Genomic DNA, 24,082 nt, shown 5'->3' with positions numbered 1-24,082 from the left:
CGGTGAAACGGCATTTCCCCCCTCCCTTTCCTTTCCTTTCTCCTCCTCCAGAAGGTTCCGCGCCGGCTTCCCTCACGCGTCGCAGTGAAGATGATGGGCCAGCGCCCCGTCCTCGTGCTCAGTGAGTCTGAGGGAAAGAGGGGTGGGTGTGAGGAGCCCCTCCATGGACCCCGCCCCTCCTCTGCCACCCCCACGAAGACCCACCTCACAAAAACCCCTTAATTCGGTTATCTCACCCTTCCCCAATTCCCTCCCATAATATCTCTTTTCAGATATGCACAGAAAGTACATGTTGGAGACCACTCCTTATTATTGCCCCCCTCGCACTAAATTCCCCATGTAATTCTCTGCCTCTTTTAGCTCTCCCCCAGTATAAACTGAACCCCAACATTCCTGGTTGCTCCTGTCTCGCCTCCCCGAATGTATAATAAATGTGCCCCATAATTTAAAAATATCCCGCCTCTTTTATCTCTAGACACCCTCCCTGAAAAGTATATTCTGGAGACCCCCTTCCCCTCTTAACCACCCACATTCCTTGATGCTCCTGTCTTGTCCCCCTCCCACAAAAAAAAACCAAGTGTGTAATAGGAACCTTTCCTGTTCCCCGTCAAATTCTCAACAACGTTCTCCTTCATTTATACCCTCCTCCCTCCAAAACAAGTGCCTATTAAGAGGCCTTTTTGTTGCCCCCCAAATAAATTTTCTCTTGCTGTATTAAAACACCTCTTCTTGCTCCAACCCACCTATGTTTCACTGAATTCTGCCCTGCTTCACATTCTTCCACAATTTCCTAAATTCTGTATCTTCCCCATCCCTGCAAAAGTTATGTGTTGGGCATTTCTCCTGATCATTCCAAACCCCTCCCCCTTAATGCCCCACTTCATTTAATCCCCCCTCTATACTCAAAAAGTGTATATTGGGCGGGGGGGGGGCTTCTACTAAATCGTCCCCATAATTTCCTCCTTCTTACATGCCGCCTCCTGCCTTTCCAGTTAATAATCTACTGTCTATTAGGTTGAGCTACTATGAGCCTTAATAGGGTTTAAGGTCCTGATCTGCTGTACCCCATTGTGTTTCAAGCTGGGCGTATATTGTGGATGTGCCTTCTCTTGTCAGTAAGCTGTTTGCATGGAGTGTACTCCCTTCACCAGTCTCCTCAAATATGCCCCTCCCCCAAAATAATAATTCTCCCGCTGTATTAAACACCTCTTCTTCCAACCCACCTTTGTTTCACTGAATTCTGCCTTGCTTCACATTTTATCACTGTCTGTTCCCTCACACTTTACACGTATTATTCTCCATTTTAAGACGCCTAAGGCACAGAACTAGGAATGAATGTTGGTGTCTTGACTGTTGATTCTTCTGTTCTTTCCCGTCTGTTCCATGTCCATGTGCTTGGTTCTACTGCCCTGCCTCCTTTAAAAAAATATTCTCAGTAGGCTGGTTTTGCTATTTTGTTCTGATTACTAGATTCCTTGCTGCAGTATTGGATTGATCTTGTTGGATCCTCCTTCCTTCCATTCATAAAAGGAGAATCAAAGTGAGATTTGACACACTATCGGAGTGGATAGAAAGAGTTTCCAAATATGGGTGTGGATTTCTGGTGCAGAACGCGCCACATGTGTGCAGCAGATAGCAGGGTTGTGGAGATGGCAGGAGTAAATATCTGAAATGGGGATACGCTTCTTAAAGTGTGTTCGTTGAGAGAGTTCCCCAAATCAGCTTCTGTTGCAGGCTCAAATATCATACAATACATTCCCATTTCATTGACAACAGGAGTTTCATTTCCCTTGGTCTCAAAATTGAATAAGCCAGTGATAGCCCTTTCCTTGCTCGTCATAATTATTGGATATTTTAATATGCCTTCCTGTCTTTATTGGGGTGTGGGGAATGGAGATTGTAGCTATCTGACGGCAAACTGTTTCTTAAAGGGCCCTTTTCTGAAAGATCCTAGATAGATAGATAGACAGATTAATATATAAAGAGAGAAAGTAGATACAGTACTTAGCAATTAGCAATGTGTGTTTATTCTACACATTTAACAGTTTATATACTGCTTAGCTGCAAATTGTTTCAACTGCATGTTTAGTCAGAAGGACTCATGGAGAAAAACTCATAAATAAATAACAGGCATCCCCAAACTGCGGCCCTCCAGATGTTTTGGCCTACAACTCCCATGATCCCTAGCTAACAGGACCAGTGGTCAGGGATGATGGGAATTGTAGTCCAAAACATCTCGAGGGCCGAAGTTTGGGGATGCCCGATAAATAATAATAAATAACCACCTCCAATCGGTTACAGTTTTTACTGTGGTATGTTGATTGTAGATTTGTTGCAGTAAAGATGTTCTGTCATTAGAATTTGAACATTCTAGACCATTGTTGGGGAGAAATAATGTGCTACGTAGCCCTTAAGAAAAAAAAAAGGGTATTCCAGAAGTCTTGCTAGTGCAGGAACATCACAAGCAACTATATTGCCATTTAGGGTTGGTTGGTTATGATTTGATTTGGCTACTAGAGGAGAAGTGATTCTTACATTGCCTGCTACAGATTGTGGAATATTCCATTTCTGTTCCTTTAAGACATATTTTATTTACCTACACTGTGCTGTTAGGCGTTCTTACCTTAGAATACTTCTCATTGAATATGGTGGGATTAATGTCTGATTAAGTGTGCATAGGAATGTGCTATTTGTGGCAGAAGTCACAAATTATTATTGCAGTGGGCCTATTCTAAAGTCCCATGCTGGGGAGGGAATAGGAAAACAAAGAAGATTGAATGTGAACCAAAGCAGTAGTTAGGGTGAAAATGGGAGGTCTACAAAAGAAAGTTTAAGAAAGATAGCCTGCATTTTTGTGAATGAGTTGTATTAGATGCTTTTCATAATTGTTTTTCTGTTTTCTTTAGGTCAGAACACAAAGCGAGAGACTGGCAGAAAAGTCCAGACCGGAAATATTAATGCTGCTAAGGTATATTTTTCTGTAAAATGCATTGGGGATGTGAAAGAGAGCCTGTTAAAAGTGCACACAAGAGTGGGTGGTGACCAGATAAAAAGAGGGCAACACTTTTTTACTTTTAACTATTGCCTAGAAAAGAAAGTTTTATCAAGGACACAAAGCTCTCCTTCCATCATTCCTTCTGTATTTGGTCAGTCTTAACAAGAGACAAGAGGCAGACACACAAATACAAAAAAATAAAAGTCCCTCATTGAAGTTTTGGGTTAAAGTTGGATCCTGGGTCTGAAAAGACTGGAGGCTGCTGATTTAATATTTGATGCAATAGAACTGTCGGGCCTTTGTATAATAGTATCTAATTACCTTTCCCCCATGGATTCCAAAGTTCCCTTGTCTGTCTTTTCACTTCCTTTCAGTAGCACACAGTTCTCCTGTCTCCTAGCCAAACAGATCTTTTTCCTCCCTGCACAGAAGATGACCTGTTTTTAAGTGTTCTGTTGGCAACAGCTTCCTCTGCAGATTTTGGAATGTTTGTGAATATTCCATAGTATCACAGCATGTTTAGGCTTACAGTTGACAGGCAGTAGCTAATTTTGTCTCATAATGTTTCTGAAATTCAGCGCATAACTGTCAAGGATGTACCTAAGCTTTTCTTTTAAAATCATGTTGCCTTATCAATTCCTTCCATTTCAGACCATTGCTGATATTATCAGAACATGCTTGGGACCAAGGGCCATGATGAAGGTGAGAATACTTTCCCCCATCATTGCTCCATTAATTCACAGTAAAGAGAGAATCTGAATACACGTCTTCTGTTGTTGAATTTGCATTCCATGCAATCTGACATAAGTGTTTCTAAATCTCCAATGCAGATGCTGTTGGACCCAATGGGTGGCATAGTTATGACCAATGATGGCAACGCTATTCTTAGAGAAGTAAGTCTCCTTGATGCTCACAGCAGTTGTAGCTTTTTAGGGCTTAGCCAAAAGGCAGACACAGCCTAAGAAATAAATACATAGTCTGTCTTGCCACATATGATTTGAAGAATTGTGAAGTTGAACAGTGGGAAGTGCCTCTTAATGGGAATGCCCCAGAAATTAACTTTAACAGCCAAAGCGGCTTTTGAGAAGCGCTTTAGGGCAGCCTTCATGCTCATGCTCTTATTCCACCTGAAACAGGAGTATGGGGGCTACCTTACATTGTTTTCAAAAGCACTGTTTGAAGCAACTTGCATGCTTCTCTTGTCCACTCGCAGAAGAAGCGCACAATCTGCTTCAAACAGTACTTTTGGGAAGTGCTTTAAACTCTGCTCACCAGATGATGAATAAGGATTAATCCTGCTGCCTTGGCTGTATGGCCAATACAGTGAAGTGTTAAACCCTGTCCTGTAATCCCATTCCATCTCTATGTAGGCTTAATTCAAGGCCCCCTGGTGTTTCAGGAGGTTTCAGTAAGGGAGCAGGAGTGCTCTAGAATGCAAGGTTTGTTCATGAGTCCTTCCTTCCTTCCATTACAGATTCAGGTCCAGCACCCAGCTGCCAAGTCCATGATTGAAATCAGCCGCACTCAGGATGAAGAGGTGGGCGATGGGACCACATCTGTGATTATACTTGGTAAGATCACTCTGTGTACGCTCTTGTATGCCTGCCTGCACAAATGCAACGGTAAATCAGAGCATGTTGGTGCATTAAATGACTACAAATGATTCACCTCTATTGAGGTTTTGTGGGTATCATTGTGTTGGAGACAAGAGAAATATTGAACACTGGACGCGCAACCTGCTATTTCAGTGAATGGGATCTGGACACAAGAGCATTGTAATTGTGTTTCACAGATCCTTTTCATTTCAATGGGACATGCAGGAGAATCTTTTTGGGTTTTACCCTGTGTTAAATGGTGGGGAGTACCATTTGGATTTGCCAGCTCTTTGTAAAAAAAAACAAAAAAACTGTTAATAGGTGCTTGCATATTAATGCAGCCAGTTTAACATGAAGAGGTGTTGGCTCTCCCCAATATGATCCATTCCCAAGAGAGCAACCCTAGATAGAGCTTGTAACATGAAAGAATCAGATACTCTAGCATTATTAGCAACAGTCTAGCTCAGTACTTCTCTCTTGGCCCACTGTGAGTCACTTGCTGTCAAAAGGAACTATTTCTCCTCCGTGCCTGGAATTGATGACACTTCTGCTTTTTGCCTCTATTTTGTATCAGCTGGCAGAGCAATCATTGGGGGAGACCTGGGGATAAAGGTCTTGAGAGGCTCTGACTAGTTTGTGTCACTGGCCATAACTTGTGCTAACTGTAGAGCACATCTTTTGTTCAATTCCGAAGCATTGCAGTTGGTGGCAGAAATCCTCATTAACTGCTCTTTGTTTGCTGTTTAGCCGGTGAGATGTTGTCAGTTGCAGAGCACTTCCTTGAGCAGCAGATGCACCCAACAGTGATCATTAGTGCATACCGAAAAGCTTTGGATGACATGATCACCGCTCTGAAAAAGATCAGGTGAGCAGGGAAGCTGAAAAGTAGAAGGGAATATGGTGGATGGGCAGGTGATCTGATGACCCATCTCTGGACACCTGAGGGATGTGACAGAAAGGGAAATGGAAAACCCAGATCTAGGTAGAGGTGATGCAAGACTAGTTGTGATCATCACTTTGCCCAAGTGTTTGTGCATCTAGGTGCAAATTCACATTTGATCCCTGTCTATTCCTTTCTGAGGAGGGACCCTTATTTACATGATATACTAAATTATTTGCATGTGGAAGGTCCCAGGGTTCTCTGCCTGAGATCTTGAAGTTCTGTTGTCAGTCAGAATGGACAGTATTGGGGTAGATGAAATAGCTGACTTGGTTTAAGCATCTTTGATAAGAGCAAAGTATTACAAATCAAAATAAAGTTGAAACATGTAGCTGGGGCATCAGTGAACTGCATAAAGTTCTATTCTTTGTCTTCTGGATGACATGCTTTATGCTTGGTTTTTGCAGCACTCCAGTCGACATTGGCAACCGAGAAGCCATGCTTAAAATAATCAAGAGTGCCATCAGCACAAAGGCTATCAGTCACTGGTCAGATCTGGCCTGTACCATTGCCCTCGATGCAGTCAGGACAGTGGAGTTTGAAGAGAATGGCAGGAAGGAAATTGACATCAAGAAATATGCCAAAGTGGAAAAGGTACAAAGGAAAAAATATACTGCTTTTTGAAGGCCTGGAAGAAAATGATTTGAAGCCCCTTAGGAATAACTGACACCATCTTACATTTGTGAAATAAACAAAAATACAGAGAACGAATATAGATTGATCCTTCTGAGTTCATATTTGCTTTCAAGTATAGAAGAGCCTTTCTCTCAGAGCCAGAATATTGTTTAAAGCATAGTTTATAACCAATACCAAAAGGTAAAGGACTCCTGGATGGTTAAGTCCAGTCAAAGGGGACTATGGGGTTGTGGCGCTCATCTTGCTTTCAGGCCGAGGGAGCTGGCGTTTGTCCACAGTCAGTTTTACAGGTCATGTGGCCAGCAGGACTAAATCGCATATTTACAGTCAAAACAAAGGGAAGGTTATAATAAAACACAGCCACATGCATTACCACGTACATGCCTTCGTAGCAACAAATACAAAAGAGATTGCCTTTCTCCCACTTTTCTATTGTTCCTGACTTGTGGATGTCCTCTTTGCCTCATCCAGATTCCCGGTGGCTTTATTGAGGATTCATGTGTCCTGCGTGGGGTCATGATCAATAAAGACATCACTCACCCCCGGATGCGTCGCACCATCAAGAACCCCCGCATCATCTTGCTGGATTGCTCATTGGAGTACAAGAAAGGCGAGAGTCAGGTATGTTGGGATGCAAGTCTCATCTGCCCTTCAGTGCTAAGGGCTGGAATGGGTTGAACCCAATCACTTCTCACATCTTTTAAAACATTCTATTCTTATTGTTATCAGTTCAGAATACAAAAGATACAATTCAAGATACAGTAGTACCGGGGGTTGAATACACAATCTGTTCTGGGGTGCTGTTTGCACCCCAAAAAGTACTCAACCCAAAACTTGATATGTTCATACATATGGAGCAAGAGTTTTCAATTTCCCATGCTTCTATATATTAAGCTCATATATAGGTAGATTAATACACTGTGGGGTTAATTGTAAGTGCAGAGAAATCCTTGGATGTAAAAAGACTGCTGTCGTGTCCTGGTATTGGAGTGTGAGACTGTTTGTGTTTATACAAATAACAGCAAAATGTCAGGCACTCCTGTGTTCCCAGTAGTAAAAATAAAAAATCTGTATGCTCCGGCATCAAAGTTGTGCACCCAGTGTTGGGTTTCGCAGTTATACGTACTCAACCCGAGCGGTGCTTTAGCGCATGCGCGAAGCGCCAATAAAGCGCTTCTGTGCATGTGCGCAGAACGGTTATGCGCATGCGCGTGCGGCGAAACCCAGAAGTAAACACTTCCATGTCCGCCGAGTACTTAACCCGAAAATACGCAACCCGCAACGAACGCAACCCGAGGTATGACTGTATAAGAAAGGAAAGAGCTAGCCATCTAAACAATAATTGAGATTATAATTTGTGATCAAATGATACAGACTCATCATGCCCTCAGCAGTCTCCATTGATTTATGTTTTCTTGTACCTTAGAAGGTAAAGTGTGCTGGCTGTGTGCTGGCTGAAGCTGATGGAAGTTGTAGTCCAAAACATCAAGAGGGTATCAGGTTGGGAAAAGTTGACCCACCATTTTATGTATGGTACCTCTTATATTGTCAAAGTGGTCGGGAGATATACTTTCCAGTTAGTGGAGGATGCATATTTAACTTTGCAGTTAGTGGAGGATGCTTTGGCCTAAAAGGCAGCAAATAATGAAATAAGCAAAAGTTTATGAAATAACCAAATATGCCCATTGGAGTATAAATCTCACTTTTCTTCTTTTATGCAGACTGACATTGAAATAACTCGTGAGGAAGACTTTGCTCGCATCCTGCAGATGGAGGAGGAGTTTATTCATCAGATGTGTGAGCACTTGATCAAAGTCAAACCAGATCTCATCATCACAGAGAAGGGAATATCAGGTAAACACCAAAGTGTGTTTATGTGGGTAAACATCTGGTTATTAAAATTTTCTCGCCTCCCTGCCATTGCATTGTACTTAATATATTTTTTTTTCCAGACCTGGCACAACATTTTCTAATGAGAGCCAATATCACTGCCATACGTCGGGTGAGGAAAACTGACAATAACCGGATTGCAAGGTGATTGCAAAACTGATTTTTGTTTTTGATTTTTTTATCAATACAAGCTAGTAATGCTGAAGTGAAGGGACATGTTTTTGATGACATGCGAAGGGTGCTTTCTCTTCTTCTGCATTCCATCAGTTTGCTTTTAATCCTTAGGGTAGCAGCTATCTTAGCCAGGGAAGAGCATAGTGGTGAGGAGCCAAATACTCTTCTACTCTCCCTTTTTGTTACTACATGTTGGCTGATGATGAAAGCTCTGATGTTCTATCTGTTTAGTCAGGGTTGTATATATCTTTTGGGGGGAAATTTAGAAGCATGGGAGAATGCTAAGTTCTGGAAACTTCCTTTTAATGGCTTAAGCCAGCTGTGAGGGAGGGGGAGTAAGGGATTAAAAGTTTCCTAACATCACTAGTAGGAAACACGGATGATTGGGGGAGGAAACTTCACTGCCTGGCCTACCTGCAAAACTGCAAACTTGTCTGAAACCAGGCAGAGCAGGCTAGGAATGCAGCTGATTTGATGCCAGCTTGATTTGTGTCCTGAAGGAAAAGTTGCCAATCCTCTGAAGAGCAGATAAGGACACAATTTCCCAGCAGTTCTGAGACCCAGTTTTCCCCTCTTCAGAATTATCCACTAGCAAGAAAACAAAATTGTTGGTAATGCCTGTCCTCCAAGGAAAAGTCTTGGATGCAGATGTGGAGCTACAGCATTGGAGTGTTGTCTTTTGCTCTTTTTCTTCAGGGCCTGCGGGGCTCGTATTGTCAACCGCCCAGATGAGCTGCGTGAGGAGGATATTGGGACTGGGGCAGGGCTTTTTGAAGTGAAGAAAATTGGGGACGAGTACTTTACATTCATCACTGAGTGCAAGGAGCCCAAGGCCTGCACCATTATGCTCCGGGGTGCTAGCAAAGAGATTCTGGCGGTAAGCACCCAGTCATTAATAGGAGACAGACAGGCAACAACTTTTGTTCAGGGCTTCCCCCCCCCCCCGGGGGGGGGATCCACAGCCATCTCCCCTTTGAAATTCACGGGTTCGCTAAGCATTTTGCCATGAAATGTGAACCTTTGCACTCTCTTCTTCCCCTTTTTTGCAGGAGGTGGAGCGCAACCTCCAGGATGCCATGCAGGTCTGTCGTAATGTCCTGGTTGATGCTCAGCTTGTGCCGGGAGGTGGTGCTTCTGAGATGGCCGTTGCTCATTCCTTGACAGAGAGGTCGAAGGTCATGACTGGGGTGGAGCAGTGGCCCTACCGTGCAGTTGCCCAGGCCCTAGAAGTCATTCCCAGGACCCTGATTCAGAACTGTGGCGCTAGTACCATCCGCACACTCACTTCACTACGGGTAAGGGATGTGTTTGCTGTTGCTGCTGTTCTGTCCTTTCTGATTCCTTTCCTTTTGTTCTTGTAGCTAATAGCTGAAGATTGTCAAAAGGAAGAATTGTGCTAGGTGCTCTGTGCAGAGTAGAAATGATACTTCTCTGCTCAGAGTGGAGGACCGGGTAGGTGAGCATTAGAATATGGCCCTAGAAATCATTCCAGAAAAGATTGTGAGTTTTGAACCTCAAATGTTAAATTATCTGGGAGTGAGTGTAAGCTGATAAGATGGGAGTCCTTTAGGAATGGTCACAGGGCTGCTTCATGACCTTTGGAATTACTTGCTTTTCAGAAGCGTGGTATTGGGGGGGGGGGCAACTGGATTGTTCATTTGAATCAATAAGTAGAAATCAGGCATTTCTGATACTGTATCCATCAGGACTTTCTATTGTTGCTTACAGGCCAAGCACACCCAGGAAGGCAGTCAGACCTGGGGAGTAAATGGGGAGACTGGAGCCTTGGCAGACATGAAGGAGCTGGGTATATGGGAGCCTTTGTCTGTCAAGCTGCAGACCTACAAGACGGCTGTAGAGGTAAGAGAGAAACCACAAGCCTGATTCCACGGAAGCCAAAGTTTTCACTCCCCTGCCAAAAAATGTTTGTTGCAAGAAGTGGGTGTAAATTCTGTCTTGTTCATTGCTAGTGAAATTTTCATTCCAAAGTTCTCTTCTGGGAGAGAACTTTCTTCCCACTGCAGTCTGTTGCTATGTGCCATGTTCATACAAGAGCACTGTAAGAATTCTTACTGGCTGCCCCACAACTTTGCTCCTCTAGCTTCTCTAAACCTGTTTATCAGGCAGAGGAAACCTGTAGCCCTTCAGACTACATACAACTCATATAATGCCTGAGTGTTGGCCATGCTGGCTGTTGGTAGCTGGAGGCCAAAAATATCGGGAAGCCAATGGGTTATTCAGCCCTGTTGTACATCTTTGGAAAACCCTTTTATATATTTTGGGTTAAGTTTGATAATGAGAGTGAAAAGACGGCCTAATTTGCTAGTCTGACTTGGATGCATTATATTTTTAGTTTAGTTGCCAATCTCTTTAATCCCATGTCCCCACCTGTTTTAGGACATGCTGTAATCCAGGCATCCCCAAACTTCGGCCCTCCAGATGTTTTGGACTACAATTCCCATCTTCCCCAACCACTGGTCCTGTTAGCTAGGGATCATGGGAGTTGTAGGCCAAAACATCTGGAGGGCCGCAGCTTGGGGGTGCCTGCTGTAATCTATAAAATATACCGTATTGGCACAAATATAAGACGCACCTGCAAATAAGCTGCACCTTTAAAATTGAAGGGGGGGGGAGAGAGAAAAAAGAAAATAACTGGGCTGCCTCCGGGGGGGAGCTGTGCTGCTTTGCTGGTGGCCTTTCCACCTTCCCCCTTCCTTAGGCAGCTCAGGGAAGGCTTGGAAATGGCAGGCGGGCTGAGTGTGGCTGCTCCGTGCTCCCGGCTATTCTCTGGAGGGGGGAAGTCATACCACTTTGCCGGCGGTCTCTCTCCCCCCCCCTTCCCCAGCCTTGGCTTGGGAGTGGCGGGCGGGCTGCATGGCATTGCCCCATGCTCCTAGTTGCTATTGGTGGGGTGGGGGGGAGAGCCCCATCACTTTGCCGACAGCCTCCGCCCCTCCCCCCCCCGATGGCCGGGGAAGGTTTGGGAGCTGCGGGCAGCACACCGCATAAAGTCACGAATATAAGGCACACTTATATTCCGCATGGGCGGAATTTGGAAAAAAAGTGTGGCTTATATTCCAGCCAGTGAAACAGTAAAAACTGTGTTCTAATTGATGCTCATGATGTGGGTGAAAAAAATGAGTGGTGATCATCCAGTTATATGTTAGTATTGGGCACACCAAGGAGAAAGTCTAGGATCATGCAAGGTTGAATTGGGCATTTGGATAGAATCTGAGTTTCGATGAAATCCCTGGAGCCAACATCGTACTAGGTTTAAAGTTCTGTGTCTCAGATGCTGCAACCATATTTAAAGTACAGACACAAATCCTGGGGGCTGTAGTTTCCCCCTCAGAGCTACAATTCCCAGTGCCCCTTGTCAAGGTACAGTTCACAGGATTCTTTGGGGGCGGTGTTTTAAATGTATGGTGTGTATACAGCCATAGTATAAAGACCAGTTGGCAGCAACTTGTGTTATCTTACAAATCACAGGAGTATAGGATTGGAATCCTTCCTCTCCCAAGATTGTTCTTCTTACTGACAAAAATTTTTCTCCACCTTAGACTGCCGTCCTCCTCCTGCGTATTGATGACATTGTTTCAGGCCATAAGAAGAAAGGAGACGATCAAAGCCACCAGCAGCCTGGAGCCCCAGATGGGCCCCAAGAGTAATTTTGTGGAGTTTGGAAAGCTATAGGGAAATCCATGCACTGGGATAGCAGGACATGGAAACCACCTGGATTGATTTCGAGTGCTGCTTTTCTTCTCTCTCCCCACCCCCACCTGGGTTCAAGGGCATTCAGTGTCCAAATACTGATTTGTTTCAAGCTTGCAGTGGAGAGGAAAAAGGAAGGCCAATGAAGCGTTGGTTACCCCCATTCTGTTAAGAAGACACTGACGCTTTATTTAAATGTATACTGTAGCTTCTTTGTGGCTTTATTAATAAAAATGTCACCACATTCATAGATCAATTTTCTTTGTCACTTCCTGTCCATAGCTGTAATGAGACTTCTTTCTGTGGTGTGGTCTCAAATCCAGCTGCTTTGGAGCAGTTTCACACTTTGTACACCAGCATAGCCAGGCTTGCCTTGGGCAAGGGGTACAGCCATTCTCGTCTGTCTTGTGCATGTATCTTAAGCACCTGATTGATACAGTTAAATACAGTGGTACCTCGGCTTACGAAGACAATCTGTTCTGCGGCGCTCTTTGTAAGTCGAAGTCTTCGGTTGTCGAAGTGCCCGTTCTGTGCATGCGCAGAACGCGCACGCGGCGACAAGATTTCCGGGTTTGCCGACTTCGGAAGTCAAAACCTTTGGAAGTCGAGTCATTCGGATGTTGAGGTACCACTGTATTTTTGAAAATGTCCATTTTTTCATCTACGGCCATACTACCCTGAACACACCGGATCTCGTCTGATCTCAGAAGCTAATCAGGGTCAGGCCTGGTTAGTACTTGAATGGAAAATGTCTGTTTTTTCCTCCCCTAAGGGAACTCCAAACGGTTAACATCAAGCAATAATAATTGATGCCTTATCAAAGATATGATGAAACCAGAACAGATTGCCAGTTTAGCTTTCCCCAGTTTAGCACAACTTAATCAAGCCAGGTCTTCACCAACCACCAGAAGCCATATAGTGAGGTGACCATATGAGAGGGCACTCCACAGTGCTGGCCCCACAATCATAGAGACCCTGTTCTTCATGCAACATACAAGAACTACTGGACATAAAACTTACCAAATACATTTTGACCCTCAGGTCTTCCTCAGTAGTCCTAGTTGCATATATATGCCTACATCCAGTTTGCCGTGACTGTCAGATGTTGGAGAACAATTTACAAACATCCCCAAAACAAATTGGTAGCCAGTACAGTCAGCCCAGGATCGGTATAATAAGCTCAAACTGTTTTGCCCTGGAGAGCAACCTGGCCACTGAATTCTGGACTGGCTGAAGTTTCCAAACTCTCTTGAGAGGCAAAACATGTAAATACCATATAAACAAGTTTAAAACAAATCATGTACTCTTAATTACCTGCATAGGCCTGGTGGAATAAAAAACTTCAAAGGCATTTAAAAGTTGAAACAGAAGGTGCCTGCTGCATCTTTATTGACAAGAGTATCCCACAATACTAGGCTGATAAAATTAAAGGCTGTTGTTTGCAAATGAGCCTCACCAACTTAGGGAATGGCCAGTGATGCTCCTGCTGATGATCTCTGATGGAGCTGGGGTATATATAACGTACCCTGGACCTAAGTTCAGGACTTTGTCAACTAATCTGGCTTGGTAGTAGACAGGCAGCCAGACAAGGATATCCTACGGTATGTTCTTGGCCAGATGCCCCCACCAGCAATCTGGTTGATAGACTCTGCACCAGCTGCAGCTTCTGAACTAGACCCAAGGGCAACTCCACATCGAGTGCATTACAGTAGTCCAGCCTTGAAGTTACCAATGCATGGAATACAACGATCAGACTATCCCTGCACAGGAACAGCTGTAGCTGAGAACCAGGCGAAGCCATCCAAGTTTGTGGCCATCACTGCCTGCGGTGGGAGCAACTTCCATAGTTTCTGAGCTATGTGAATGACTTTATTTTACATATATAGTGTTGCTTCCAACAGAATACATAAAAGACAGGCTTTTTGGGGAGGCATTTGATTACCCATTGTGAGGCCAGGATGCGGGACGGATGGCCCTTTGTACCTGCGCCATGGCATTGTTATTCTGGTCCACAAGCCTCCGTGCTTTTCCTTCTGCTGCAAGAATCCGGGTTTCGTTCCATTCTCTCCCAACAAAAGAAACCCAGCAAGCCGACTCCTCCACGCAGCGGCCCCTTTAAGAGCCTCCTCCCTTTTTAAGAATGAACCGGAATGATCAGCTGCGGGGGTCACGTGACCTTGCAGCCCTGGAAGTTGGAGGAGCAACATGCTGGCAGGCGGCGGCGGTTGGGTCTGGCTGCCCCTCCTGTGGCTGGTGGGGAGCCGGGCAGGGGATCCCGCCGGGTATAAGAGGAAGGTAGGACGGCCCAGGGGCCGGTGGGTGGATGCCCTCCTTGGAGGAGATTTATTTCTAAGGGATGTTTGAGGGCTGGGTTAGGTCAGCCGCTGCCAACCTGGGCTGGCTCATGGTGGCTGGGGCTGATTGGAGCTGTAGTCCAAAACATCTGGTGGAGGGGCAGGTTGGGAAAGGCTAGGAGCCTCGGGAGCTGCCTTATGCAGCGTCAGAGCATTGGTCTATCTAGCTCAGTGTTTCCGGCGCTGACTGGCAGCAGCAACTCTCCTGGGTTCTGGCCAGGGGACATTCCCAGCCCTACCTGCCTTATGCTGGCTCAGACCTTGCTCCATCTAGCTCAGTATTGTCTACACTGACTGGCAGCCATGGTTCTCCAGGATTTGGGGCAGGAAGTCTATTCCAACCCTACCTGGAGATGATGTTGGGGGTTGAACTTCGGAGCCTTTAACATACAACCCAGGTGCTCTCCCACTGAGCTGTGGCTCCTTCTAGTATCATAGGAAGTTGCCATATACCAAGTCTGACCATTCGTCCATCTAGTTCAGTACTGCCTGCACCGGTTGGCAGTGGCATTTCAGGGTTTCAGGCAGGGATTCTATTCCAATCCTACCTGATCAATGTTGTGTACCCACAGGTGGTGTTGGGCTCCATCGCCCATCCGCCTGGCAATGTAGTTCAGCAACACCTGAAGTTTTATGTTTACATGATAATTTACATTTATTATGTTTTATTTTCTTTGTTACGCTAGTTGAAGGAAAGAAAAGTGGGGGACAGGACAGGAGAGAGAATGTCCAGTGAAAATGAGAAAAACAGGAAGAGAGAGGAAAACTGCTGTGTTGTGGGTGGATTTTAGGACTAGGACCAGGGCTTCAACCATTTCAAAGACTAGTCCCAACTTTGAACCTTGTTCTGCCAAATGGGAGCCAGTTGTTGTTTTTAACCACTGTGTGTTTTTAAGAGTTCCAAACCCTTGCTCCGTCGTAAAGCCCTGCAAGATTCCTCTTGGGACTAGTCACCATTTCTGTTTTATATTTTAATCCTCCTTCCTCTCAGTTGCTCAGGGAGGCATGGTTTCCATAGCTGCCAAGTTATCCCCTTTTTAAGGGATTTTCCCTTATGCTGAATAGGCTTCCTCGCGAGAAAAGGGAAAACTTGGCAGCTATGATGGTTTCCCCTCTCTGTTATCCTCACAGCATCTGTGTAAGGTAGGCAAGGCACAATATAAGTGCCTGGGCCACAAAGGTCACCCAGTGAGCTTCATGGCTCAGTGGGGATTTGAACCCCTCGCCTGACACTCAGTTCACTAACTAAACAATGCTTGCTCTCCACCTCTTATCCTGGCCCATCTCGTAATGTTGTGAGGGTGAGATGGAAGCAGAGCCATACATATGCCACCTTGAGCTTCCTGGGAGGAAGTGTGGGGTTAAAGTGCAAAAAAGGATGCATATGCATGTTTTTAAAATGGCAGGTCCAATCTTGTAAGCTGGGATTCGCAACTAGAACCAAGACACTGAACTTTTCAAAGACAGTGTGTGTTCCTGCATTGTCTGATTTTTGCCTCCCCAAAATCTTGCACCAGGGCCAAATCTGACTCCTGGGAATCTCCCCTTGTTCCTCTGATCTCTGGATGGGGCACCAGTGTGTTAGACTTTTCTGGTGCCCTGTTTTTTATTCTGAGGGTGGGAGGATCAACAGGGGTCCCAAGCAGGAGTTACAGACTCTCAAATCCTGCCTTTGGCCTGTGAAAAATATGTAGGTGTGCATTGGTATTCCCTACTTAGAACCCAGATCAGGAGTCTGTAGGGACTTAATTTTTTCTCCTGGTGAGATACTACCACCAAGTTGCAAAGTTAGGGAATCAAATCCGTTCACTTCCTGTCAGTGTTTGGGGTGTAATAAAACTCACATTCCAACCTCATTGCCTGTTTTCCCACTCTAAGCTGCTTGGGCTGAGGCAAATTACAGGTTTGTTTGTGTTTTAAAAAAATACTTTTTTATTGACGTTTTTAAAACCAAGGCCCAAAATGCACTGCAGTAAAAATATAAGAAAGGAAAATGGTGATCTTCCCTTAGTTCCACAATCACTTTTGGTTTCCCAGTACATTACTATTTTTTAAAATAGAGATTTGTCCTTATTTGCTGGGCTAACTGAATCAAAAAGAAGAGTAATAAACACAGTCTTGGACTGCCTTTCTTAATGTGGTTAGAAGTTCTTTTCTTCTAAAAGTTGTCGACCCTAGAAGAAGTTCTTAGTGAGCTAATGTGTAAGGCAAGTATTCCTTGTTTTTAGGTTCTGTAATACTTTCAGTTTGTTTTTTGTTTTTTTAAGGTGGAAATTAGATACAGTATGCTGATCTGGTCATATTTCAGAGTTTTGAAATGGCCATTGCCGGCCGGCTGTCCTCTAGCTGTTTTGACAAAGGCAGGTGGGATTTGCAATCCAAAACTGCTAAATCCTAAATTGGCTTTGGATTGTAGTATTCCTTTGAAAATAAACTAAATGAAGCTCAAAGCACTCTCTTCTCTGACAGTTCTCTACACCACGGGGGGGGGGGATTTTTGCATGGCATGTGTCTCCCAGAAGATTGCCCAGATGTGGGAATGTGGCCCTTGAGCTGTTGGACACTAAAACCTTAGCAAGGCCAGGGTTCGGATCTGCACTCAGCTACGAAGCTCATTAGGTGACCTTGGGCCAGTCACTGCCTAACAGGGTTGTTGTGAGGATAAAAATGGGGAGGAGGAGAGGACAATGTATGTCATTTTCCACTCCTTGGAAGAAAGAAGGTGGGATGCAATAAATAAATAAGAGAAACACTCTTCGGCCACAGGTAATGAAAAGCCCAAGGCCTGGCAAATAAGAAGTGCTTATGCCTGATGCCTAAAGATACGTAATGACGACTTTGCCCGGGGCGTTTGTGAAGCTGATTTAACACCCATTCCCAGGTCTCCCTGGAGTATAACCCTGGCTGGAACAGCTCTGCCGTGAACCTCCTGCATGTCCGGGCGGTGGGTCTCAACGACACCATCCATTATGTCTGGAGTACCATCGGGGCACCCACTGTGTTGCTGGTCTACACAGGAAGCCAGAGCAGTCGTCTCCACGTCAACTGGACCCAGCTCCTCTCCCCATCGCCCTCCGGAGCCATCCAGGTCGAGCCAGCTGGAAGCGTTTTGTATTCTATGGCTGTCATCTTTTCCAAGGTAAGCTTGGGGGGCTGCAGAGTCCGAAATGAAGGCAGGAGGTGGTGTTTGGGGTCATCCAGGTGGGGTGGAATGAGAATGGCAGCAGTGGGAAGAAAAGATAATATAGCTGCTCCAGGACATCATCTGGTTAGAACAGGGTGCTGGACTAGATGGGACCTCCTTTGGCCTAATCCAGCTGGGCTCGTCCTACATTAACACGGATGTTTCTAGGTGTTTGAGTACAACGGCACACAGACCTCGGATCTCTCCAAAGCTAATTCAAGCAGCTTCTACCCCACCTACGATTTGGCCAACTTCACCTGGGACAGCCTCGATGGCCGGCTGAACGAGACTACTTTGACAGCGACGTTTCAGGGGGTTGGCCCCGACTCTGGGGGAACCTTCCGGAACGGAAGCATCTCCTTCCAGGTAAAAAAAGGGCGTGGCTTCCCCTCCGACAGGTCAGGTAGCCAGTTGCTGTGTGTTGTCATGACGGGCTGTTGCAGATCATGCCGTATATCTAACCAGTGGTGCAAGGTGGAATTTTTTTTCTCTTCGGCAATGGGTGGGTGTCAGTTGCAAATAAATATAAGGCAGCTTCGGGTTTTTTTCAAACTTTGTTCGCTGGATGCAAATCAAATGAACATGCTAAATTAGATCACTTTTTCGGGAGGGCGTGGGGGACATCTCTGGCTGCGCATAGTTTAAACTATGGAACTCGCTGCCACAGGAGGCAGGCATGGCCACCCATTTGGATGGCTTTGAAAGAGGATTCGACCGATTCATGGAGGAGAAAGCTAGATGGTTACTAGCCATGATGACTATCCTCTGTCTCCATAGTTGGGGGCAGCAAAGCTTATGAATACCAGTTGCTGGAAACCACAGAGGGGAGACACCTCTTATGCTCAGGTGCCTGCTTGCAAGTTTCCCATAATGGGCATTTGGTTGGCCACTGTGGGAACAGGATGCTGGACTAGATGGGCCACTGGCCTGATCCAGCAGGCTCTTCTTAGAGAAATGTAAGGAATGGAAGGAGGAGGGTTGGGGAATCTTTTTTTTAAATAAACATTTTTATTAGAGTTTCCAATTTAAATATCTAATCCATTTTCAAATTACAGTGGGACCTCGACTTACGAGCTATTTGACATCCAACGTTTTCGAGTTACGAGCGGAAAAAGTGGCCGCGTACTTACAATTTTTTCGACATCCGAATGGAAAACCCGTTCGCAGCTAGATGCGGTTTCCTCGACTTACGAGTTTTTAGATGCGGTTTCCTCGACTTACGAATTTTTCCGTTTCCAATGCATTCCTATGGGAAACCGCTTTTCCTATGGGAAACTCGACTTACGAAGTTTTTGACCTACGAGTGTGCATTTGGAACGGATTAAATTCGTAAGTCTAGGTCCCACTGTATACAAATTATACAAATATCAATTAAACAAATAATCCAAATCTTCTGCCAAAATATGCAAATTTAAATTTGACTTCCCATGCTTCAGACTCAGAAAGCCTAGTCCTCTTATAGTCTCTGCTTTCTAATCAACAAAGTCCAGATCTTATCCAATAGTCTTATTAAAATCCTTCTATCTTCTTTCAAGCCCCTGAGTTTTCCGAGCAAGCAAGTATGGCCAAGCCATATATGTTTCTGTGTGAATTTATGCCTATGATTCCTCTGTAAATTAGCACTGTCTCTTCGCACGCTGGTATCTTGCCAAGTCCGTCCAAAAATCCAAAGATCCTTCTCACAGCCAGCAGCAGCCATCTTCGAGCTTGATCCAGCCCCCATTGCCTGCATTGGCAATACTGTTTGGGGCTCGTGAGAGTTGGCAGTCCAACCTGGACAGCTGTGTCTTCTCCACCCTGGGCTGTTTTTATCCAGCTATGCGTGTCTCTTGCAACTGCAGGGCACGCACTCTGAGACTCTGTTGCCTAACCAGCCAACTCTTCACCATTGGCGGTTCCCATCGCTGCTCCCCAGGTGACGGCGTATGAAGAGACCAGCCGCGACGGCCTGCTCCCGCGCCTCCTGCACACGGCCAACAGCTCCAAGGTGGACTTCGTTATGCGCGGGGTTGCTCCTCGGGGCAACCGCTCTCGCTTTGCGCTGGAGATCGTCACCGTGGAGGAGAGAGGCGGGCAGAAGCAGTTGGAATCCACCCGCTCGATCGACGACGAGTATACGCCGACCATATTCGAGGTAATCCCGGTGCTGGGGTATGAAACTTGCAACATGCAGAAAGGGTGCCTCTGAAACGCGTGCAGAGTGTCATTTCCCTGCTAACTAGCCATGCTTAGCTCCAAGTATTGAGGTTAGGAAACGGGGCTTCTGGCTTAAGAGGTTACCAGGGAGGTAGGCATTAGCCCTAAAATCCCAAATTGAGGTTGGATGGCCATCGGCCAGGGATTCCTTAGCTGTGATTCCATTGGGACTAGAGGGCTCTTGGGTCCCCTTCCAACTCTTATGATTTCTCTTGCCTGGAAATTATTTATTTACCGTATTTTTCCATATATAACGCCCCAGTGTATAAGACAACCCCTATTTTTGGGGACTTCAAATTGAGGAAATGGGGGGAGATTGCCCACAGTTGTTGAGCTTTGGGGGAGGGGGTTGCCAACAATCGCTCACCCGCCTGACTGCCGCTGCCAATCCCATGCATCGATGAAGCCACCAGCAGCTGCCAATTCCCCCCCCCCAAAAAAATGCCGCAGCAGCAAATTGCCGGCAGACCTTGCCGCAGCCACCAATCACCAGACCAAACGCCGCTGACAATCTCCTGCTAGTGCCAGCCACCAATCACCCGTCCCGCCTCAGCACTATCCATGTATAAGACGACCCCCAATTTTTAGCATTTTTAATAATGAAAGAAAACTTCGTCTTATACATGGAAAAATACGATACATAAATAGACCACCATTTCCTACAAGGATCTCAGGGTGGCATACAGGCTTCTCCTGCTTCATTCTGTTGTTACAACGGTTCTGTGAGGTAGGTTAGACAGACAGACAGACAGACAGACAGACAGACAGACAGACAGACAGACAGACAGAGCAATTGCCCCAAGTTGACTTATTATTATTATTAGTAGTAGTAGTACCCTGCCCATCTTACTGGGTTGCCCCAGTGGTATCATTATACTTTAAATCAGGCATAGGCAAACTCGGCCCTCCAGTCGCAGTCTTGGGACTACAACTCCCATCATCCCTGACCACTGGTCCTGTTAGCTAGGGATGATGGGAGTTGTAGTCCCAAAACATCTGGAGGGCCGAGTTTGCCTATGCCTGCTTTAAATGTATGGTGTGAATGTGGCCCTAATTTCACGGCTGCCCCCTTTTCCTTTCCGCTGCCCCCTTGGAGATGGCCCAGCTGGTTTCTGTCCCCCGCAACGACAGCACTGGCTTCAGCTTCCTCCAGTGGAAGACGGCAGCGTACAGCGCCTTGCAGCCCAAGCGGGAAGACACCGTCCACTGCGAGTATTACCAGCTGGAGACGGAGAATCGCACCGTTCCTCGGCCTAGCATAGCCCACGCCTACTTTGGGGAGGAATTGGAGGTCCACAACGGTGTGGCTGCCATCAACATCTCCTTCGGCAGTGAGGACAGCGAGGCCTACCAAGAGAAAAGCTACCTGAGCTGGTGAGAAGTGGTCGGGGGGGAGGGGCTAGGTTTCTTTTCCCTGCGTAAAAAACAGGTGGGGGAAAGGAGGCCCCTCTTAACCCCCACGCCACACGGACAGTGGATGGAAAGGAGGGAGAAGCAATTCCATAAGTCATACCTGCCAAGTCCTGGACGGAAAAATCCGGGATCGGCAGCCCTTCTATGGGCACCAGAAAATGGCGCCAGCGCTGGAAGTCGCTTCTATGCATGACCGGAAACGCGTAAAAGCGACTTCTGCCGCCGCCATTTTCTGGTGCCCATAGAAGGGCAAAGCGCCACCGGAAGTTGTGTCTACGTGTTTCCGGACACGCGTAGAAGCGACTTCCGGCACCACCATTTTCTGGTGCTCATAGAAGGGCAAAGCGGCACCAGAAATGGCTGCCGGCAGAAGCGGATTTAAGGGAGAATAACGGGACCCAGGTGGCGCTGTGGGTTAAACCACAGAGTCTAGGGCTTGCTGATCAGAAGGTTGGCTGTTCGAATCCCTGCAACGGGGTGAGCTCCCGTTGCTCGGTCCCAGCTCCTGCCCACCTAGCAGTTCAAAAGCACATCAAAGTGTGGGTAGATAAATAGGGACCACTCCGGCGGGAAGGTAAACGGCGTTTCCGTGCGCTGCTCTGGTTCGCCAGAAGCAGCTTTGTCATGCTGGCCACATGACCCGGAAGCTGTATGCAGACAAGCGCCGGCTCCCTCGGCCTATAGAGCGAGATGAGCGCCGCAACCCTAGAGTCGGACACGACTGGACCTGATGGTCAGGGGCCCCTTTACCTTTGCCTTTACCGGGATAAAAACCTATACGGGAGACCGCCGGAAAATGGTAGGAAAAAAGGGGTTTCCCGGCGAAAACGGGATACTTGTCAGCAATGCCATAAGTGGAGGTATTGGCTAACAATTTCTCTTCTCTCCCCCCACCCCACCTGTCACCCCTTCCAGGTCTGCGCTGATTGGCTTCGGCGAGCCCCCCAAGGACGGGTTCTCCCCCCTCGTGATCGCGATTCTTGCAGTGGGGCTGGGGACTCCAGTACTGCTCCTGGTGGGGGGCAGCATCACCGTCCTCGTCTCTCGGAAGAAGCCCTATTCAGAGTACGAGCCCATCAACTGATTGTTGTCAGACCGGAAGTGGACAGTTGCCCTCGGTGGCTTGGCCAAACTGGCTCCTGGTGTCTTAACTCCAGAGGTGTTTCATGCAGCTGTTTCCGGGGCATGTTTCTTCTGTTTCCTTCAGGGCAACTTCTCAGTGGCTTAATTTATCTCCTGGTGAAGATGCTCTGGTCTGCTTACTATGTTTGGGTACCCTCTGTAGATGGATGGTGCTACCTGGTGGGGCCACTTGCATTGCCCCCCACCTGTATTCTCTAGCAGAGGGAGGAGGGGTATGCACCTCAATAGTTCGGCTGCTTATCAGGATCACTCCCCTGAAGTTTTCCTTCCTACCACTTGGAATTATTGTCACTTGGAAGACTCTGCCGTGATATGTGCAGTTCTCAATATTCCAGAGGCACAAGGGTATTTACAATGGGACAGGGAATATGTGGACCAGCAGACATACTTGGACTCCAGCTGCTGTCATCATCCCTGATCAAGGGCTGCTGGGAGTCGGAGTCTGTCGGCATCTCGAGGGCTGCAACTTCCCGATGCCTGGTTTACGGTGCCCATTTCCCAAAGAGGGTTCTGTGGTTTTTCTTTTGCTGAGTGACGCCGGAGAGGCTGAATTGTCTTTACATTTCCCCCGCCAAACAGCCCAGCGATAAGCTTTGGAGAGGGGGTAGTATTTTGGGTCCTCAGTTGCCTCAGACATTCACTTTTTTACCCTCTCGAAAGATAACGGCGTCTTTGCAATGCATTGCTTCATCAACAATCTCTTGACCAGACCAGATCTTCCCAAAGATACGTTCTGCCTTTCATTTTTTAAAAAAGCATTGTCTTGTTTTCAACGGGTTACATTTACGAAGTACTGTTTTTTCAACAACAACAAAAATATTGCTGAAATGCCTCCTTTCTACAGTTGCAAACTTCTTTTCCAATTGAGGCTCCTCTGTATTTTTTTAAGGGAACAAAGCTTTTCCCTGATGGAGCCCTTCAGAGATGGTGGAAGCTGCAGCTGTTTCTCTTGCTGTGCAATATAATGATGATGGTGATGGTGATGATGATGATGATTTGAACAGCTATATCCTTTGGTTCTCTTTCCTCGTGATACAGCTGTCAAATTTGGGAAGGGAAGCTGACGACCCGTTTTGTCTTTCCCCCCACAAAAAGGGTAAGCCACTGTTGTTGTGTTTACAGGCTAATGGCCATGAAACAAAAGGGCAAATTGCACTATTGACGGTTAAGTAATGCACCTTTTTCTTATTCTGGAAGTTAGGGTAAGAAAACCAGGACACCCCAAAATTGTAAATCGCCGAAATTGTTGAGGTCAATTGTCAGAGGGCCGCTTGAAGAGCCAGTTCGGAAGCTCTCGTTTGAAGTGAGAAGGGCTTCCATTTGGGCTGCGTCGACATCTTTTGGGGGTTGGTAAGGGGAAGCCGATTCTGATTCTTTCTTTGGTGTGAAGCATCACAGCACGGCCTAAGGCAAATCTCCCCAACCTGGTGCCTTGTGGATGTTGTTCAACCCAGCCAGCACGGCCAATACTCAGGGACGATGGGAAGTGTAGTTCAGCAGTATCTGAAGGGCAGCAGGTTGGGGAAGGTAGGTCATGGGGAGGGTTCGTTTGCAGAGGTTGTCGGGGGGGGGGGCTTGTGCGTGCATTTCCAGCTGCCACTCGTCTTTTGTGGACCAATTAAAGATTATCTTGTTTTGGAAAGGGTTTTGTTTGGTTTCTGTATGCTAATGCCCCTTTCTTTCGGAGCTAAATTTAGGGAGGCGAAGAATCGTTTCTTGACTTTCAATATTGGTATGTAGTTGTTTTTCAAACCCTTTCTATTTAAGGAAAGGTCAAAGGTCAGCTGCCTCCATAGCTGCCAAGTTATCCCTTTTTTTTAAGGGAAATTCCCTTATGCTGAATAGGCTTCC

General features: G+C 46.3%; 2 protein-coding genes across 2 annotated transcripts; both read left to right on the top strand.

The window, feature by feature from the left end:
• The first annotated feature begins 40 nt into the window (after window positions 1-40).
• On the top strand, window positions 41-12,197 carry CCT3 (chaperonin containing TCP1 subunit 3). Its single transcript, XM_035098283.3, has 14 exons — window positions 41-121; window positions 2,907-2,968; window positions 3,647-3,697; window positions 3,826-3,888; window positions 4,470-4,566; window positions 5,338-5,455; window positions 5,938-6,124; window positions 6,638-6,787; window positions 7,888-8,020; window positions 8,119-8,200; window positions 8,927-9,107; window positions 9,280-9,525; window positions 9,959-10,090; window positions 11,791-12,197. The coding sequence occupies exons 1-14, from the start codon at window positions 91-93 to the stop codon at window positions 11,896-11,898; spliced, it is 1,641 nt and encodes a 546-aa protein (XP_034954174.1). The 5' UTR covers window positions 41-90; the 3' UTR covers window positions 11,899-12,197.
• A 1,923-nt stretch (window positions 12,198-14,120) lies between these two features.
• Window positions 14,121-23,873, top strand: GLMP (glycosylated lysosomal membrane protein). Its single transcript, XM_088659462.1, has 7 exons — window positions 14,121-14,236; window positions 17,177-17,434; window positions 17,648-17,845; window positions 19,395-19,613; window positions 20,772-21,049; window positions 22,004-22,153; window positions 23,121-23,873. The coding sequence occupies exons 1-7, from the start codon at window positions 14,147-14,149 to the stop codon at window positions 23,194-23,196; spliced, it is 1,269 nt and encodes a 422-aa protein (XP_088515588.1). The 5' UTR covers window positions 14,121-14,146; the 3' UTR covers window positions 23,197-23,873.
• Window positions 23,874-24,082: the final 209 nt, after the last annotated feature.

The sequence above is a fragment of the Zootoca vivipara genome, chromosome 16 (genome assembly GCF_965207765.1).
Source record: "Zootoca vivipara chromosome 16, rZooViv2.hap1.1, whole genome shotgun sequence".
Classification (NCBI taxonomy): Eukaryota; Metazoa; Chordata; class Lepidosauria; order Squamata; family Lacertidae; genus Zootoca; species Zootoca vivipara.
The sequence above is the reverse complement of the archived record's forward strand: the minus strand, read 5'-3'. Positions and strand labels throughout refer to the sequence as shown.

Excerpts from the sequence above, each read along its gene's own strand:
- CCT3 (XM_035098283.3), top strand. The coding sequence starts at position 91 with ATGATGGGCCAGCGCCCCGTCCTCGTGCTCA. Across the intron at positions 5,456-5,937 it reads ACCGCTCTGAAAAAGATCAG|CACTCCAGTCGACATTGGCA; the intron begins GTGAGCAGGGAA and ends TGGTTTTTGCAG. Across the intron at positions 9,526-9,958 it reads GCACACTCACTTCACTACGG|GCCAAGCACACCCAGGAAGG; the intron begins GTAAGGGATGTG and ends TGTTGCTTACAG.
- GLMP (XM_088659462.1), top strand. The coding sequence starts at position 14,147 with ATGCTGGCAGGCGGCGGCGGTTGGGTCTGGCTGCCCCTCCTGTGGCTG. Across the intron at positions 17,846-19,394 it reads ACGGAAGCATCTCCTTCCAG|GTGACGGCGTATGAAGAGAC; the intron begins GTAAAAAAAGGG and ends GCTGCTCCCCAG. Across the intron at positions 21,050-22,003 it reads GAGAAAAGCTACCTGAGCTG|GTCTGCGCTGATTGGCTTCG; the intron begins GTGAGAAGTGGT and ends CACCCCTTCCAG.